The sequence below is a fragment of the Ornithodoros turicata genome, chromosome 9, assembly GCF_037126465.1.
Source record: "Ornithodoros turicata isolate Travis chromosome 9, ASM3712646v1, whole genome shotgun sequence".
In the NCBI taxonomy this organism is placed as follows: Eukaryota; Metazoa; Arthropoda; class Arachnida; order Ixodida; family Argasidae; genus Ornithodoros; species Ornithodoros turicata.
Genome location: NC_088209.1, coordinates 44,465,759 through 44,486,751, shown reverse-complemented (window position 1 = coordinate 44,486,751; position 20,993 = coordinate 44,465,759). Strand labels below are relative to the sequence as shown.

Below are 20,993 nucleotides of genomic sequence, written 5' to 3'. Positions count from 1 at the left end.
ATTTTATTAATCTAAGAAGATCTCGATTACAACAGTACCCGCCTAAGCCTTGGGGCTTGTGGGCAGGTAACAGTCAATGGCGTGCTCAACACTTAGAGTTAAAACAATGATAACAGTATAAGGTAAAAAGCAGGTAATGAGATACAGATACTGAACCACCACTGATATTCACAAAAATCCTACAAACCCTGGAAAACCCTCAAAAACACATAGCAAAGGGATAGCTCAAATAGTCTTTATAGTACCTGCTACAGAGCGCAGGAAAGCCTTTAAGGCTTTAATTGAACCTAAACCAAGGGAATCATGCGGCAAGGCATTAAATATGACCGGGACATAGTAATGCCGCTGACCCTTACCATAATTCGTGAAAAGGCGGGGCACGGAATATACTTCTGAACTTCTCAATTGCCGCGTGCAGTGCTCCATGACTTTAAACTCTTGAGACCAATAGTGTTTTCGTACAACGGTATTGACAAACAAATCAATCAAATCAAATCAAAATCAAAATCAATCAATAATAATATTAATAATAATAATAAACTACTGCACGGCAAAAAATCATGCGGTCATCGGCATATGTTCTTACTATGTCTTTGCTACCTCCTGATGTTAATGTCATATAGCGCACGGTTTATTATGTACATTTTTGGAAGGACCAAGTAAGAACATATGCGGTGGACCGCATGGTTCTAGGTGGCGTAGTTTTTTTTAATATTATAATTCAATGAACATACCCGCATGTAACGAGAATGCTTCTTCGGCTACAAACTTAAAATGTAGCGAAATCGATACACCGCCACCGAAAAAAGTAGCGAATATGTAGTTGCAGTATGTACAGCACTGTCATCACCTTCTGACGTATTTCAACGTTTTTCATCGAGAAACAGCTGCCTACAGTTGTGATTGTAGATTAACATTTTGATCGTATCTTGTGCATAGCGTTGCTTACCTTTGGTTTAGTGTTCTATGTTCCTCAATTCAAACTGTTCATCGCAGGCACAAACAATTTTGTGTTGCAGTGTATTGGATCGTGTCCGTCTATACGCACTCTACCGGCAACAGAGATACATCAACGAAAGAACATCTTCTGCCGCCGACACGATGTTAGCGAAACCAATTACTTCTCGAGATCCCAATTAGATAACGGATTTGGTGGCCCAATTGGGTCTACTGCTTAGTGCTTGAAACAGTGATAACGAATGATCTTGAAGGAAAGAATGAATTTTTGCGTTCCTATTTTGCGTTCTGTAGCACACTAAATATACCAAATGATGAAATACCACACGAGAGAGTTTAGGACCATAGAAGAACGAATGTGAAGCGCAACACATTTATTAGACGGGTATAAAGACTGAAATAGTTGTGGCGGCCCGTAGACGACGACGCTGCCGCGCGCTACTCCGCATGGCAGCCAGTTCTACCGGCACCGTCCAAGCTTGAGGCCACGACCATCTGTCCGCTGGGACATTCCATCATCGTCGGTCAGCACTCATGTAGAGGGACGCCACCTCCCCTACATTTGGTGACCCGAACAACAAACACCATGTTCGGCGTAATTCGGCCATTCATCACCCGAAATTTTTCGGCAAACCAGAAGCGAACCATCTTCTGGCAGACAAGTTGCATCAGGACCCCAGTTCCACCGGGAATACGCAGGGAGACCACAGTACGCTGAGTTTCCGGCCTCCACCTGCTTCACGATGGTCCTCCCCGGCACTGCTATGGCGACAAACAGCATCCACGCTTACGTACCGGTCGCAGTACTGTCGCCCACTCAGCAACGGACTCACCCAGCAATAATCAGCTCTCAGCAACGATCACTCAACGCACTTAAGTTTACCACTGAGTTTACACCGCTCAGTTTGCCTCGTTTAATTGCGAACACATCTCTGCCCACGCTAAACAGCCGTTCAACCTGGGCACCAGAGGGGATACCAGTGTTCATTTTTTTAATAATTGGAAAATTACTGAGGGCAGTTAGGGCCTTCCTTCCACCTGTCGAACTCTTCGTCGTGAGTCATCACCGTCGCGATCGGCGGCGTACGGCGTCGACGCCATCGTTGGCACCTCTTGTTCTTGTTCCAACAATCTGTACTCAGTAGAGCTCTTCTTTTGTGCTCCTTCCAACCATGGGAATCTGAATGGAGGGTGAGATGTTTCAGCAATAATGAGACCTCTCCTCTCCCACTCATCGTCGAACCTACATGTAAACCTAACAAAAAGTTGTAACAAACACGTGCCTTCTTATCAGTATAATGCTTCGAATCGCACCTCTTCTTCAGTACTCGCAACAATGAATCCACCAAGGGCGTGAAGTGCAGCGTGTGGGGGAGAGTGTCGAGGCGGTGGACAACGGAGTGAAGTGTTGAACTAAAGCTCCCATGAACATGCATTCTTCGCCTTGTAAAACGTTCCTTGCAACAGGTGTCATGTGTCATAGCCTTCAGGAGGAAATGCATGTCAAGATAATCATGATCCTGTGCAGTCAATCGTGTGAAAACTATTGTTACTTAGCAGTATTCCCTGATGAAATCCATATCGTCTGGGCTCAGCCTTGGAAGACAGACGGCGTAACACAGTGTGTCGAGCAAGCTCTTGTCTTCATTGCTGATGAACTCCATTGCGGCTTAGGTGCTTAGAGTGCGAGAGTACCGCGCATAACCTAGCAGCACGCTTCAAATCCCTGGGGTAGCCTCCTGTCGAGGTCAAACACTCAAGGAGGAGAACATGATCCCCAACCAGACACCCCGAGAGCTCCCTATGTAAGCGCTAGTCCTGAGGGAGGAGATCCGCAAGGGTTGCTCCCTGAGGGACACTCGCCCAGAAACAAACATGAAGGACATGTGCGATTTCATAGAACGCGTCGAGCGATTCACGCGCACGGTGTTGTTCCCGTACTGACGAATTCGGGACTGGGAAGACCGCCTTGAGCGGTAGGACGAATATGAATTCAAAGAAAGATATCATTTATCGCAGTCGTGTGTTCATGAACTCTACCGACTACACGGGAGGCGTACGCGTTTTTTGTAACACTTATGCTGTTCATAATTGTCACTAAAAAGGCGTACGCCACCCGTTCTCAACAAATCAGGGAAGATAACGATATCGTTGGAGCTGATGATTGACTAATGAGCGTGCTATGCGGTGTAGTTCATTTCCAAGAGTGTACATGTGGCAGATGAAGATGAAGGCAGAAGGGGGGAGGGGTGCAAATTTCGGGGTGTGCCCCCAAGACCAAAAAGTACACGCCGGCCCTGGGTCCTTGTGAAGGACTACGTACGGTGTTCACCCATGAGCGTTTCTTGAACACGTCAGGGTACCCGATTTGTCTGTCAAATTCGCTGGAGGCGCTACTATCGCGATCTAGATCAGAGCCGTATACGGAGAGAGCTTGGCCATCTTTAAGGGGGTGCAACACCCTCCGCGTTTCGTCAGTTCTGCTCAATAGATGGAGCACAGGACGATCTAATTGATTACCTAGCGTTCACTGCGGAGGCTCCTGGTACTACGGCGGCAGACGGTTACATGTTACATTACGCGTCTGATCCATCATATCAGCGGAAAGGATTACAAGGCACTCTTTTGCTCTTGCTTTGCTCTTGCTTTGCTCTTTTACCTTCGACCACTAGCTTGCCTTTATCACCTTGAGAACAGTGTCCGCGTGTTATCTGTTATTTGTGCGTGTGATAGCAGACGGATCGACAATTTGATTCAACAGAACCTCCCCAAGCAGCAAAATGCACTGAAAGTCGAGTGCAATAGGGGTGGACGGGTAAATGAAAGGCCTTGAACAGATTCATGAAACTAGAGAACATTGATAAGACACATACCGTCCACCCCTAATGCACTCGACTTCCAGTACATTGTGCTGCTTGGGTCGCGAACACACAAAATGTTTCCAACACTCGTTTTGGAACCGCGGAGAAACAAGAAAAAGAGAAGAAGAAAGAACAGTAGCTGATTGCGCAAACCTTCTACATTAATTTGAAAAACAGTTGCTGGCCTATTGAGAAAGCAATGGAGTGGTATGACTTGCGGGTGCTCCACTGACTTGATGAAATTCATGGCAAGCTCACATGTGCTTCTGTGTATTCGGAATCGTCGCGATCATTTCGTGAACAGCAACATTACTGCACCATCGTCAGCCCAAGATTATCAGTGCACTGTAAAATTATTGCGGACTGTTCTGCGACATGACGGTGCTTCGACACTGGCACATATAATGCTGTATTTTTGGTTCAGTGTGATCGGTAAAGACGAGCCAAGTTGTGTAGTCGGCGGTGCGGTCTTACATGGCGTTCTTTCTCAGTTTTGACGGCACCTGAACAGTGCTGGGTGTCTCAGTATAGTTGACAGTGCTGTTGTCGACTCATTTACGCCGACGCCACAAGTTCGACACTCATATTTGAACACAAAGTCTAAAAGGAAGGGAATGAAGCTGCATATGACAGCGGCGGCAGTTATCTTCACGAGCACAGTGCCAGCGGTACAATGCTTGTGGTGGATTGTACAGCGTGCGGGGCGTCGGGCAGGTTGCTGGTCGCCATTGGTGGGCATCAAGGGTAGGCTGTAACAACCGGGGACTTGATAGCCAGGTGCTTTTGTAACGAGGTGGCATGCATCAACAGTTGTGCAGTGGAATTTCTAAGGCGAGCTCAGTGCACAAATTGTGACGCTGATCATCGGCCATCGTGCTTGCAACAAGTCCCTCCGTTCCCTCACCCTGCGTACGCTAAGTTCTATACCAAGTTCTAGGCCACGTTCTACACAAATGTTTTAACTGTTCGCTGCCAGGTGTTTTAGTACACAGAATGCAGAACATCGAAATTGTAGAACTGTCACCTGTGGCACATTAGTGTTACCGTTCCCTGTAGTATTTTACCCCATGAAAAGAAAACTAAGCAGGCATGTGAACGCTGTGTTATTTCCCTGAAACTCACGCATCCCTCATACAGCACGTCCTAATTCACAAGGACATTTCAAGACAACGTAACGTTTGAGTGTTGTCTATAACAGGTTGCGGCTGCCGCACACAAATGGGATTGGGCAATAAGCTGACCAACTACAGCGTTGTGCAGGATGCGCATATTTCAGTTAAGTATAGTTCAGTATACCGACTAAGAAGAGCTCAAATATGTGTAGATAAAAAACGAACAGCTGATTATGAGAATCGGAGGCACCAGTGGCTGAACTGAGTTTGTTCGCACAAGGGTTCTGAGGGCAGTCTAAAAGATGAATACAGCTTCCACAAAAAAACAGTACCCAATGGACACCAGCAGCAGCACGGACACACAAACATACATGAATTAAGCTTCCTGTGATAATTATTAGTCAGCTAGGGTACGGTGTCCCTCTGTGTGACGCTGTCCACGCTCCACGGGAACGTGCTCATATTCGTCATGACACCGCAGGCAGAGCACAGGCTTCTGCCACTGGGTTCTTGGATTACATGATGAAGGCTACATTGGAGTCAACTGCAAGCACAGCAATGCAGAGCTGTGTGACGGAAAGGGAATTGTAGTGCATATACCATGCACAACAATATGAATATACACAGTCTGACGAAATGGTTGCACTACGAAGACCTCTCCTGCGTGTTGTATTTCTTCTTGTGGTCAGGGTCCCTGATCTGCATACTGCGTGTATGCGTGGGTCAACAAGCTCTGGATGGAGCTAAGCATTATAGAACCGCTCAAAGTATACCCAGACCCAGTGGATAGCACATTGGATACAGCTACACTCTGTTCACGTCCATACGATCTGACATGCTATCTGGTTGGTCCTCAGTAGCTGTAACGGCCTTCAGCAAGCACATTTTGCATTGCAGCGTAATTTTGCTCCGCGATCCATTTTTGTTCTCTGACGTTATCTTCATGACAGCAACTATGCAGTTGGAAGGGCTGTGGATTCTCAAAGCTTGAAATTAGTTGAACAAGTGCATATTGTCCACGATGCTTCGCCCTTCAACAACACAGGGTCCGGTTCCAGACGTTCCTGCAGACACGTCTTGCCTACTGTCGCTTCTGATAGCTCTCGATGAAAGGTCGCTTGATTCGTGAGAGTATTGTACTACTTAAAGATGCCTTCTCTTGTAGAATTTCAGGGCTTGTTCTTTGCGTCTCTTCCATTTTCCGCAGACAGGTTTCCTGCTCTGCGAAAAACCGCGACTGGCAGGCACAGCACAACCACGAAACGAAGGATTCCGAGATAACGAGCGGCAGCTGCGCGTCCACACTCCATTTATTATCACATGCGAAAAGACAGATTGTGACAATTCATCCGGTTTTTCCCACTTGATTTCTGTGGCATGCAGATAGATGGCACCACCGCGCACAGCCAAAATCCCAGCGGGTCAGCATTCGCTAACCACTGCTCACAAGAATCCGTGTAGCAACTCTATGCTTCGACATAAACAAATTCTTTCGGGACATATTGATTTTAGACATATTTTTCTAGTACTTGTGGAAACCTACGTTCCCACAACCTCGGGGCGTCAGCCCGTCCGTTCCGATATCCCACAACTTAATGGGATTAAAATTCTCACCTTAGGTCTATTTATTTTGTGGCCAGCCAGCAAATATGAAGGAAGCGCGAAACGCAATTTCTGACGTCTGCGAAAAAATTTCCAACATGAAAGATGCATTTCTGGCACGATTAAATACTAGAACCCATTGAGATCTTAAATTCAAGACCTATATGATGCAAATTGAGCAATTCCTTGCGGAGTTATGCGGTTGGAAAAATGCATGAGGAATGCCATTGGGCCCAGGAGGGTGTCGCACCCCCCTGTTTTGGGGTAAGAGACGTCGTTGCACCACCCAAGAAGCCTGAATCCAATTGAAATCCACTTATCAGCCAGGAGGTAGGCGCCATTGTGATGCAGTCTGCCAGCTGGTCGACACGTACTTTGCCGCGTACCTTACCAGAATCGCCTGCTTATCACACACAGCCGCCTGTGATATGAGGGCGTTATCGCCAAACTGAAAAAAAAAATCAGGGACAAAGGGCACTCAAAGTACGAAATACGCATGTGTCTTCCCTCCTTCCACGTAGCAACACTCTCACGTCGCATGACGCACTTCAACCTTCCTCCTAATTGCCAAACTCTCTAGTGCGTCCTCTTGGTGATAGGGTGGTCCATGATATACACGACGACTGAACCCACATCGAAGGTGATTTCGTCGGTGGGACGATGTCAGAGGAGTCCTAAGACCGACCGGAGTCATAGGCTGAGTTCACACATTGTCATAGGCAAAGCCATCGTGTAGAAACTGACTGTTAATGGTTGGGGAGTTGGACGCCCATTTACGGAGCTCCATGCCAGCTTTGGCCAAGATGGAAACGGCGTCCTGATAACGTCGAAAAGCGTTGTCGTCGAAGGTTCCTTCAACAATTAGGCCGTCGACATAAAAGGCATGTTTTAAGCATTCGGTGGTAGCTGGGTATCCATCAGTGGCGCTTGCGAGACGGTGACGTAGTGCAGTGGCGAGTAAGAAAGGACCTAAAGAGGCGCTGAATGGAACGCGAGTCATTTGCCATTCCTGGATACCAACAGAGGTTCTTGAGCTGAAGGTAGCTTCTTAATCCAAAGGAAATGCAAGGCGTCTCAATCCTCGAGACTGATCGCAATCTGCAGATGGGCCTTGCGAATGTCGGCAATCAGCACGACTGGATGGCAGCGGAACGAGATCAGTTGCATGAGGAGGTCAGCGTTGAGATTAGGGTCTTTTTGCAGAACCTGAATGAGAAAGAGTTCGCCGCTCATGGAGGCGTCGAAGACTACTCGAACCTTCGTTGTCACGGCATCTTGGCATATAACTACATGATGAGGAAGGTAATAAGATTCGAAAGTCAGATCGAAGTGTTGGGCACACCTGCCTGCTACCTGCCTAAGAGTGAGCTACCTGCCTAAGAGGCGTATCGCCAAGGAAGAGCTGATACCGATGCATATGCTTCCGAGTAAAAGCCATGCCTGCTGTTTTCTCAGTTGATATATCCATGCCTGCCTCCGTTAGGTACCGCACGATGTTATCCAGGGAATGCTGAAGACGGCGTAGGATTGCAGGCCTCGATTTCCCAACAGTCCAAATGCAGACGTCATCAGCATAGATAGATATATTGACTTTAGGGGCGATACAGGACTTTAGGCCTGCCATTACAAGGTAAAAAAGGACAGGACTTAAGACGCTGCCTTGTGGTACACCCTGAGTCAAGACAACTTTCGAAGTGACTCCTTCTTTTGTGCGAAGAGAGAGAGTTCTGTGGCGCAAAAAATCAGCCAGCCACAAGAACATTCTGTCGGGAACGCCTGCTTGCAACGATAGATGCAGAACGTTGGCATGACTATTTTCTTCTGGCTCCTCGCTTGCTCGACGATGGTGACGAGATCGAGAACAGAGTCTATGGAGCTACGATTCCGACGGAAGCCTGCTATCTCTTCGGGGAAGGTACGATGACCCTCAAGCCACCACTCCAGTCTATGCAAGACAATTCGCTCCAAGACTTTACCAAGACAACTCGTCAGGCTAACTGGACGAAAGGATGACAGGTCAGATGGATGCTTTCCAGGCTTTAACAACGGGACTACTACGGCATCTTTCCAAGACTGCGGCACTTCACCGCTTCTCCATGATGTATTGAAGACATGGATCACACAGGAAACACAGTCGTCGCTAAGGTTTCGGATGGCTCGATAGGAGATTCCATCTCCACCTGGCGTCGATTGTACTCGTGACAGGCACACCGCGGCTCTGAATTCACCCAATGTGAAGTCCATATCCATCTGTTCGTTCACCACTGGTTCTCTTCATGAGATCGCCTCCTGTATCTCGGAAGTGAAAGCGCGGAATACGTCAGTGTTTGAAGCTTGCGAATTTGCGGATACAATCTTGCAGAAGTCCCGCGCAACAGAGTTCTCGGACCACATGAGAGACAGCGCAAGCACACCCAAATGATTTTTGGGCGGGAGGGTCTCTCTCTCAGACTCCGGGCCACGCTCCACACTCTAGCAGCGCGAGTAAAAGGTGACAGCGTTGCGCAGAATTGACGCCAGCGCTCTCTGTCAACATTCTTTAGTTCTTTCTGTACTACCCTGGCAGCATGCCGGACGTCTATGATGTCTTGAAACAGCCCAGATCGTCTAGCCTTTCGTTCAGCTCTCCGCCTTTGTGCTCGTAGTTGTTCCCCGCGAGGATTTGTTCCCATATGTCCTGTCGCGACCTTTACGGTTCGCGAACAGCATCGAAGAGAAGTAGTCAGCGTTTCGGTGTTGGGCACCTCTTCTGAGGCAAGGGACTGGGTGGGCTCCTTGGACTAGCCATCCAGAGCAGGTTTCGACTGCGGTGAGGACATGGGTGAGACGGTGAATGTTGCCTGACAAGAGGATCCAATGGAAACACTGATGTAGGCGTTGGCGACGCTATCGGTAGGCATGGCAGCAAGCATTAGGTCACACAATTTGTCCAGAGCCAGTATGTCCAGAGCCTGGGTAGTGACAGAGCAACCTTCTCGAACTTCAGGGACGTGTATAGTAAGGAGACAATGAGTGTGCTGACTAGTCAAGGACACGGCTACCCTCCTGCAGTTGTATCTGGTGGGTGCCTTGCTTCGCCCAAAAGAGTACATGGTGAGGTCCTCAGTTGAAAGATGGGACAATTGAATCTGTGGAACAGGTCCTGACGAACGTAAGTGCGATGGCTGCCGGTATCGAAGAGCACGCGGACGAGATGGTTGGCTTGACATCCATGTGCCCAAACGCGAGCAGTTTGGAGGAGGACGTATGTGGCAGGGCGAGTGCACGTAGTCGTCGTGGTGTGGGTGTGGGAGGAGAGTTCAGAACTAGTGCGTTGGATGTCGCAGAGGAGAGAAAGATGATGCTCGCACAAGTGGAACATGTCAGGGACCTGAAGGACTGGCATTTGCGTGAGACATGGTTGTATTTGCCGCAGCGGAAATAGTAACGCTTGGCTGAAAGAAGACTACGCTTGTCAATGGAAGACACAGCGGCGTGGCAATCTTGAATGGCGTGAGAGGGTCTGTTACACAGCAGACAGTTGTGAGGATGGTGATTTATCATACGGGCTGCTAGTGAGAGGGCTGTCGGGAAACTGGCAGGCGGTTCCAGGGAGGAATAGGGTCGTTGCTCTCGCGGTTCCCACGGTTTCATCGCCCGACGCGGTGTTCCATCACTTGTATACTCTGACAATGCCTGCGCTTTCCACCGATGCGCTCACCTCCTCACTCTCCTGTCTGCGGAATCCATCCAAGATCTTGCCAGAAACCTCCGCATTGCTTGGAGGTTTAACTCGCCCTCTGCCCCCTAGTGGGGTGGGTGGTGGGAGTGCATGATCCGCACGGTGTAGTCATCCCTAAGACTGACCCTTGGCCATAGTTGCAAGCCATTCAAAGAACTCGTCACCATCCCTCACGAAGTCGAAGCGGCAATGTCCCATAAGAGAGCACACCGTTGATGTTACGGAAACAGAGCGAATGATGCCAGAAAGCCATTCAAGTGTTCTGGAAGCGCTGGAAAAAGAATATCTCGTCCAGCTCTGTTCTGTGCATAAAGGTGCTCACGGATTTCCAACGGCTCGGAAGCCTGGCGATCTTGTCATCGTCGAAGGTCACCATTCTTGTGGACAACCGCCATCGTTGTAGCCACAAACCTGGGCACGATGGGATCGTCAGGAGGACAAGGACATTTCGGGCCACGCGAGTAAGGAGAGAGAATTAGGAATCGTGAGCCCGGCTCTTGGGGATGTACCTTCATTCAGGGAGTTTAGTTCCGCTCTCTGGAATAATATATATATAAATATAAATATAATGCAAAAATGACATCTGTACCACTCTCATGGCTTTTTTTAAAATAAAAATTCTGTAAAGGATAAAAATCAACACCCTGTATATCTGTGTATTCTTCCCAGGCAAAATTTAGACTGAGACCATTTCAAAGTAATTTACTGGACAAGTCCGACTTGGAATGTGGGACCATTTAGTGGCTGGAACCAGTTGAAAATGGAACCAGTTTTGCAATGGTCCCACTTGGAATGGTCTCAGTGGAATTGATCCAGTGGTCCCATTCTCTCCCAACCATTCTAGAAACAAAATGGTACCTGTGAAGCTCCAGCTGGAACTTCTGGGACCATCTGAGGCCAGAGTGGTACCACTGCTTTCACCAAAGTGGAAACAGCCACGCCATCACTTGGGGATCTAGCTGGGACCATCCACATTAAACCGGAGCCAGCACAGATTCAATTGGATCCATTCTGGGACCATCCTAGATTTTCGCCTGGGTTCGCATGGTGAACTGCAGGGTCACGTACGGGTGATCAGTGCGGCTGATCGGCGGTAATTATATGTAGATGGTAGCACCCCTGTCAGATTTTGCAGGCAAATGGGATCCGCTCTATACTACTGACCTCAATCATTAATAGTGGGGGACGGGTAAATAACGCCCTCTTGCAGGCAGTCCCGTTTCGCCTAATTAGATTGCGCGACAGTCCCATTTCGACTAGCGCCAGTTATAGCTATCCCACGTCTTTAATCCGATAACTTAATCGGATTAGGCTAAATGGAAATAGGCAACGTGCTCTACGTAACCGCTACTCCTAACTAACCTTTACAAAACTGAGGTGGTCAACAATGCGGTCTATCCCCGCACGATTTTCCACACATGCTCTATGATAGAGTATGAATAATAATAATGTAGCGTGTATGGAAAGTGCCTTATTTATAGGCGTATTATACAGGTGGCTTCTCGAGGAGTTGCTCAAAATTTGCCCTAAATTCACGATTCACTTTTCGTTCGAAAACTCCGCTGCATATACGATGGGATGACGTGTTTCACCGCAACAATTGCGATGCATACACATACATATTCGCGACATGGCCTACTTGGACACAATATTGTTTCAACAGCCAGCACCAGCCTTACTGAGCTTTCATAATTGACTTGGTTAATTAATAAAAATGGATCGGAGCCTTAAATTAGAAAGTTGTAGAGTAGAGCCCTGTCTCAAACCCCTAAAATGAAAACTGCAGCGGGCATGCAAGATGGAAAAATGTAGTCTGCCATGTAGTCTCCGTGCGTTCCACATATATAGAGCTCCGTTTTAGACGCTTCATGTCCCCCTCTCCGCTAGAATATGGATAATGCCCAAAAGCTCTACGTGTTTCTTTCTTTTCGCGAGCCACTGCTATCATGAAATTTCTTACACTCGTCAACCATATGAAATCATCTAAATTTCCACTTGTCCGTGCACTTTTTCTAATATTTCCTTATAATACGTGATTGCATAATGTATTGCCTTACTAGGTGTAATGCTACACAGCATGGCCTTTGGCTGCGTTTTGTGTGATTGATGTAGCTGGTTTCTCAGACGAACTGTTGTAATCTCTAAGACAGCTGAGTTTGCTTTGAAATGTGGTTAACGAAGTGATAATCTTCCGCAGGGGAGCGCTCAGACGAGAAACCCCAAAAACGTGACACCGTCCGCATGGCACTGCGCTGTGTCCAGTACGCCGAACCAGCCGGTGTCCCGTCACCGCCACCCCCGACAGCGAGTGCCCACAAAAGCTTTGTCCTCTGCCCTGGCCGCCTGGACGTGGAAGCAACTCTGGACAAGGAGACGTACCACCAAGGCGATGCAATCCATATCCACGTCGCCATCAAGAACGGCTCCTCCAAGACTGTGCAGCGCGTTAAGGTGGCCGTGCTACAGCACGTTCACGTGTGCATGTTCACCCATGGCCGGTTCAAGAACATCGTCGGCAGCGGAGACACTGGGACGGGCCGCGCCGTCCTGCCCGGGGCCAGTCTGTCCAGGGAGTTCATGGTTCGTCTTGAGAGCTGCGAAAAGTTCCCCGTGGCACTGGCCATCGAGAGCGAGTTCCACGATGCAGAAGGCTACAACCTCTCCTCCACGACCCTTCTGGCCAATCCAAAGGACAAGAATCCGTACGGTGTTAACGTCAGTTATGAAGTGAAAGTCAAAGCGATCCTTAGCTGCATTGATCGTCCCATTGTTCTTAGACTGCCTTTCAAAGTTGTACAGCGAAGGCCTCCCGAAGGGGTCGTTAGGCCACCCATACCAAAAGACGCGGATTGTGTTTCGGAAGATATTTCGCGCCTCGTGGTTCATTCGCCGGAAGTGACGGACATAAGCTAACTGGAGTGACAATTCTTTCACTTGTACGCGATTCTCAAGAGAGGACAGAATGTGAGACACTTTGGTTTCTAGGAGTGTTGTCATGATTCACTAAAAGTTAGAATATGAAATAAGGGACCAAATTTACACAAACCGCGTCGTTTAAAGCAGCTTGAATTTTGCGCTATTCTGTTTCATATTCGACGTCTCTTCAGAGGGGTGACCGTATTTGCAGAGTGCATATGTTCTAATTATCTGTTTTCCTTGTGCATACTGTAATCTATGTAAGAGGCGATGAATATCTGTTAAATCGCCACCCTTGACTCTCGTGCCTTGCCTTCAGAATTCTACAGAATTTGTGCCATTGAAATATGACGTCACGTTATGATGGTGTTTTTCTTTTGCAAAGCAAAAGGGATTGTGACTATGATGCGCCAAACAGTAGCGTATGAAGCAGACTAGTTTAAAATTGCAATGGTCAAGTTAAAATAATGGCGTAAAAATGTACGTAAAATTCATATCTAATTTTCAGAGGCCTGGTGTAAAGGTACAGCCAGGAGCTCCATTACCTTCAAATACTCAGGACTGCGCCACCACATGTCGGTCCATAGACGGTGCGAGGTAGATGGATTCTCCAAGTTTGCTTGCAATGCATTCGAAACACAAGGGAAAAGCGTGGTATGGAGAAATTCTCTCCACTTTCAACCTGGTCCTGCGGCCAACGATGGAGTGTCGAGCACGGTCCGTGAGCGAGCCTTGGTAGGAAGAACTGTTCGCGGAACCTCGGTTGAGAAACAGAATATCCCTCGTGTGAATACACGCTTAAAAACACCATGGATTAACACCTGTGTTTGTCTGATCCTTCATGTCCTCGTTGTTGCGCTGTATCGTTTTGAGTATGTAACAACTCGCCCAACTCCTCGCATTAACCATGGAATAATTCAGATGGCACTTGGACTAAAACGGGCGGGAAAACCTGTATACAGGGTGTCCCACCGAAAAAGGGCCAGGGGAAAAGACGGAGTGCTGGACACAAATGTACGTGTTTAGCAGTTGTGTGGTCTATCCAAAAATAGTTTTTTCATCGCCCCTTGTTAATTAATTAGCGGTAATTAATTTTCTAACTTTTCAATTATAAAAGCTACGAAGTTGTCTCAATGAGAACATCTGATCATTTCGGTCGCCTGATACCAAAGCCGTTTTCAGAACAAAAATCCGTTCGATAGATCGTTCACAAAAAATTCGTGAAGGAACACTATTTTTTCTTTATTTTGTTCGTTGCGCATCTCTAGAGGCGCGTCTTTCCTTCACCCCCAAAACGTGACGACGAAAGAGCACACTATCGCCTCTTGCGTCCTGGAAAAAGATTAAAAGAAAACAGAAATAGCAACCCAAGATAAGGGCAGTTGCGATAGAGTCACCCCATACATTTCTTTTTGTTTTGTTTCCGCAAGTTAAAACTCATCTTCGACGCATGAGGCGACACTGTGCTCTTTCACTCTCTCACATTGGGAATGAAGGAAATACGCGTCTTCGAAGATGCGCAATGAACAAAATAAAGAAAAAAAAAGGTGTTCCTTCACGATTTTTTTTGTGAACGATCTATCGAACGGATTTTTGTTCTGAAAACGGCTTTGGTATCAGGCGACCGAAGAGATCAGATGTTCTCATTGAGACAACTTCGTAGCTTTTATAATTCCACATTCCATATTTATATTTATATATATATATTTATATATTTTTTATTTATATTTTTACATTTATAAGTCCACAAACATATTGTCTCTCCGGATTACAACGTACATAGAAAATAAGATTTGTCAAGTACTGTCAATGCAGAACCGGTCCCGTCCGAGGGGTTGTTCATGAAAAGCCCTCTGTGGTAAGAAACGCTATTGCAAAGCTCCATTGCCGGTGCTGCCATTCAATAAACAGCGATAAACAAATACCAGACCGCATGGACAGTTACTGATTCACTGTTGCCCACACTACCAACCTTCTCTGGGTCTTCTTAATCAGCTCAACTCTCGCCCCCTCTCCCTATAAAAATTACTTGGTCCCCGGCATCGACGCTCTGTCCTCAAAGCTCTTTTGGCCGTTTTAAACACCATAAGACCCACCTTATCACGATAAGACCTTATCGTGAAGGCGCTCATTATTTCATTCCCCACATTACGGTACCCCACATCACCACCTGCAATGGTGTAGAGTTGAAACTCTCCATTCATCATCTCAAAATAAAGTTGTTGTTGATTGATTCACAGCAGGAATTCGGTACATTAGGTGATGATGTGAATGAAATGAACGGGAATACAGACAGATAATAAATGGCTGTCCACTCAAATACACACCAGTTCACTTTTATTTCTTGTGTAGAATATTTGACGCTGTGAATGATGTCGTTTTGCGCCCAAAAGTGGCAAGCTTTTTTGGAAGTACGTGTTGCGGCTTTTCATTTATTGCATTTGGCAACATTTCCAAAACTGCGACAGAACACTACCTGCATGATGTCTGAATACAGTTAATTCGAGAATGGGGTCGCAGCCTCCCTTCTAATATTCTTTGGCCCATGTTTTAATTCTGACGACGTATGCACGACAATCTCTTCCATAAAACTCTGTGGTGTGATGTGATAGCAGAAGCAAAAATGGGGATTGAAGTCACCACAAAGTCAGACTATATAAAACGAACCCCGAAATTTGCTCGCAGATTTACTTTTTTGTGTCCTTTAGGAATCGAGTGGATTCATTTGAACAGTCTCAGCGTTTCCATAGGATAAAATTGGATTGCTTCGGGGGGGTCAGATGTCGACGCAATTGCACAACACACTGCCAGGAACGACAGATTTCGCTCCCAACTTTAAAAATCGGACTTGACTGAAGATCACTTTTATTTCAGGTGGTGACGAGACCGGCTTGCCGCTGTTTCTATTACAGGAACAGTTTTGGAACCCAAGCAGACACAAAGGAGCAACCGTCTGTTGGGGGGAGTATGCAAACGCGCACTCAGAGTCCTTCCGCTTGGTGGAGTCACACGTTTTGGGTTTGAGAAACTCTCGCGTTGCGCCCCTCTTCTAAAACTTCCCAATGAGAATCAATCCATTTGTACTTTTGAAGGACCTCCAGCCGCTTAACAACAAGATTTTCTCCATTAAAACCACTTCATGTGGCCATCTCAAGGGCATGCTATTTTTTTGTATCAAAGCTATTCAAATGATGTCACTAGGTGGGTTCTCTCAGCATGTACAAAACACACTGCATATGAATAATTAACCTCGAAAGTCGGTTCTTTTGAGCTTGAGAGATTTCGTGTACGTCTGATGTGATCATCCATATGGATAATTTTGTATGCGGAACATGTTACATATCACGATATGAAATAAAGGCGATGCACATTGGTTGTTGATTGGTTGTTCATATGAGATCACTCCCGCTCAACGTGATTCTTCAATCAAGGTCCTTTTGGTGAAAATCCTGTTCGGCAATGATTGATTGATTTTAAAAGAAAAAAATGGAGATGGTAGTCTCGAGCCACTCGGGACTGGCTACTCCAGGACGCGTTATTAATAAAAGAAAGGGAAACTACACTAACCTCGACGCTTTGAAACGCTTTGAAAGAATAAATGGGAACATCACCACCGAGCTTGTCACCAAAAGCGAAGTCTCAAGGCACTAAAAACAAATAATGTTCGGCAATAATCGGCCTGCATCCGACAGTTTGGCAGAACAAAGCGATTCCTAAAACCAGACTCGTACGTAACGCGTAATTGCGTTACTTGTAATCAATTACTTTTTGAGTAATTTGCAACGTAATCCATTACTTTTCTGGCCAGGTATTTTTTGAGTAATTCAATTATAATTTTCAGTAGTCAATTACCAGGTAATCGACTACTTTGAGACCAAATAACCAACATTGTTCGGGAATACAAAACTAACTGCCCTCTGCACATTCAAATTGACAGCCATCTTATCTCTAGGATTTTTTTTCCGCAACACGTGTAGTGTATTTCCGAGTCTACTGTCCTCTCTCCCTTCATGTGGACTATCTTTCCGTAATCCCGCCAGCAAATACAGTAGGTTGGACTGTAGGTTGTAACATGAACCTGATGAGTCATCTGTGGGACTCTCCTTCTTTTCTCACTAAGCGAGAAGCACTGAGAACACAGAACTATCGACCCCGATAACCTATTGCGACTATTGCGAATCTATTACGTTCACGCGCTCCTGTCCGTCTTGCACGGAATGCTGTCGACGATTTGCAATGACTTGTCGCCGTGGTCTGAGCTGTCAGGCATGTTCAGAGCGGTGGAGAGAAACGATAGAAACACCTTGTTCAAATACCTGCTATGTCTCCCTCAAGAAAAATCTTCTTCCGTCTTCGAAGATAGACTCAAAGCTTTGAAAGTAGAGTTGAACGCCGAAATGACGAAATCGAACAGGACCTTCCAGAATGCGACGAAGAATCGGAATTCGAACAAGTGTTTCAATACAACGACAAACTGATATCGTGTTTAGCTAAGCTGATCCACAAATGGGAAGTATTGGATGGTTCTGATCGAATTGTACGGGAGTCATCAACATTGCCGCATGGTAGAACGAAAGTGAGACTGGCTAAGCTTGAACTGCTCAAGTTTAACGGCGAAAGAAGTGCTTGGCAGCAGTTTTGGGAACAGTTTAAAGGCGTCGTACATAATGACGACGACCTAACGGAAGTGGATAAATTAAATTATCGCAGTGGATGCTGACATTTGACGCTGCAGCGGCGATAAGGGGTCTTCCTCCAACTGCGAAATGCTATAAAGGACGCAATTGATTTCCTGAAGCGACTTTTCGGGGATGAAGAATTGCTTGTGCAGGGCTATATGAGGCAACTTGTCTATTTACACCCGGTGCTCTCGGCCGAGGATACCAGAGGTCTTCGATGCCTTTATGACAATGTGAGGGCACACGTCAGAGGACTGGAAACTCTGGGAAGGCGACGAGAGACGTTCTTTACACGGACGTTCAACGGGCGCTACCGAGAGACCTGCTTCTCGACTTCAATAAGTGGTTAGTGAGCAACGAAGCAAGACGACGGAGTCAGGAGAAGTCAGTACGTAAGGTGGCGGTCACGCAGTATCGTGATATCGTCAGCATTTACACTGTTACTCGACTTTGCAAGTGTGGAAGCCCATAACCGCGAGTACTTGGAAGTCGGCAAATCTCGATGGACACAACAGACGAAACGACAAGGTCAAACACCGGAGTTGTCGAAATTTCCCGTCCTCCGACGCAGTTCTTCAGCAGACTACGAACATAGACTTCTTTTTCTGCAAAAGCAGAAGTCACGCTACAATCGAATGTGACACAGACATGTCACTAGAAGCGAAGAAAAACCTGCAGCGCTCAGTGAGCAGGTGTTTCCGATGTACAAGACGATATACGATATTACGGCAAGATAGAGTGCAGGAAATGCGAAGGTCGACATACAACGGTCATGTGCGATCCCGGCTTTCTTAGGGACAACAGAAACTCGAATGAGACCACCATCAGCGCTCCGGTAAACTTGGAATGTAGTGACACTTCAGAAAAGCCTGCGGTGTTACTTGCCACGGTCACAGTGTGGTGGCACGGAGAAGCTCAACGTGAAGAAACGCCAGCACTTCTTGACAGCCAGCGATCCTTCATCGGCATTGGTCTTTCAAGGAAATTGAGGTATAGGGTAGTCGTAAAGAAACAAATGACAGTTGGAGCTTTCGGCGGATATCAAATGGAGAGAGATTTCGCGCGGGTAATCGTCCGACTGGAGAGAGAAGACGGCAAGTTGCTAAAAATCGAAGCCGTTGAGATTGAGAGGATTTTTAACCTGGTAAATCCAAGTCCAACATATCTGGTGGATAGAAGGTTGTCGGAGCTCGGTTGCAAGATGGGGGACTCATCGGGTCAAGGAGGTCCAGTTAGCATCGATCTTCTGATCAGATGCGAACACTATTGCACCGTGACAACGGCTAGGCCGAGAAAATTAGAAGGAAAGCCACGAGCCATTGAAACGATGTTTGGTTGGGCACATGGTCCAATTCCAGGATCTGAGCACTGTGAAGCGTGTTCTCAGGCTATTGCCATTGATCACATTGAAGGTGATGCTGTAGTAGAGTTCTTCGATCAGACTGTAAAACACAGCAATGGCCGGTACCAGGTAGCCTTAACGTTGAAGTCACACGTCAACATTACAAGCAATACAGACGTGGCAACGATGCGACTCCACCAGCTGACGAGAAAGCTACGGAAAGTACCACAATGGCTTGAAGCATATGATTAGGTCATCCGAGAGTACTTCGTCAACGGCATGGCCGACGTAGTGGACGACAAGGCTGAGACGACAAATTTCGTATAGTATATGCCCTATCAAGCAGTAGTACGAGAATCGAGCAGCACAACCAAACTTAGAGTGGTCATTGACGCATTGTCACACGCCTCAGGATCATCAACGCATCCCTCAACGCAAACCTCGACAGTGGCCCTAATTTAACTGCAGATTTGGTGGCACTTCCGTTAAACTTCAGGAGTCACCGAGTCGCACGGGTGGCCGACACGGAAAAAGCATTCCTTCAGATAGAAGTGAGAGAAAGCGACAGGGATGCCCTAAGGTTCATATGGTACAATACTATTCCTCGAGATGAGAAGAACGTGCCAGAAATGGTAACATTCAAGATGAGAAGAGTTCCGTTCGGAACAACATCATGCCCTTTCTTATTAGCAGCAACATTGCGACACCGCCTAAAAGAACTGAAAATCAAGTACCCAACATCAGCGAAGATGCTACAAGACAGTCTGTACGTTGATGATCTACTAACAGGTGGTGATGACGAGAAAGCCTTTAAGCTGTATGAAGATGCTAATTACATTCTGTCACAGGCATCAATGAAACTGCACAAATGAGCATCTAACAGTGCATCCCTGCGCGGACATCTCGAAGCGGATGCCGTCGATACGAAGCACCTCGGTTATGTGGTAGGAGTGCTTGAGGTTCTAGGAATCGTTTGGGACCGATTCGACGACAAACTTGCAATCACCGTAGGCAACGAACTCTGTAGCAATTTGGACGGTGCATACACAAAAAAGACAATGCTAAGGACAGTGGCGAGTGTCTACGACCCACTAGGATGGATGGATGGATGGATGGATGGATGGTTCCTCGTGCGAGCCAAAGCATTGTTTGAGAAGCTTTGGATACTGAAGATCGACTGGGCCGAGTCTTTACAAGAAAACATTGATCGTGATTTGAAAAACTCGTGCTTAGAAATCGGAGAGCTACGAGGAATAAAAGTACCTCGCCACGTACATCTGCGAAGGTGTACAAGACCCGCCATACGTATACGTACTACATGTCTTTGCGAATGCAAGCCCAGTCGCCTACGAAACTGTAGCATATTTGAGCATGACAGACGCACAAAGAAGCACCACATCAACCCAGGATTGCTCCTCTGAAGACGTTGACGCTGGCTAGATTGGAGCTGATGGCATGTCTTTTGCCATCTACTTTGTATTCATATTTACGGTGACATGTAAGGATTACCTTGGAAGAGGTACACTTTTTGTCCGACTCTACTATTGCCATACATTAGATCAAAGGTGACGCCAACAAACGGAAACCGTTTGTGAAGAAACGAGCGTTAGAAATTCAGAGACATGCAGATCGATCTCGTTGGCGTCACTGTCTAGGGTTGAGAGAACTCAGCAGACTTACTAACCAGAGGGATTACAGCCTCCCAACTGGTTTCTAGCTCTCTGGTGGACTGGACCAGAATGGCTACGTAAGTCTCTAGACAACTGGCTTCCCGAAACGGTCGAAGACCTGCAGATAGAGAAA

General features: G+C 46.8%; 1 protein-coding gene across 1 annotated transcript in view; it reads left to right on the top strand.

The window, feature by feature from the left end:
* The window catches only part of LOC135369101 (arrestin homolog), a gene marked incomplete at its 5' end in the record, with an annotated part of 36,182 nt that extends 21,888 nt beyond the window's left edge, over positions 1 to 14,294 (top strand). Inside the window, one exon of the mRNA XM_064602764.1 lies at positions 12,451 to 14,294. Coding sequence (XP_064458834.1) covers positions 12,451 to 13,166 — 716 coding nt within the window. The remainder of the gene's footprint in view (positions 1 to 12,450) is intronic.
* Positions 14,295 to 20,993: the final 6,699 nt, after the last annotated feature.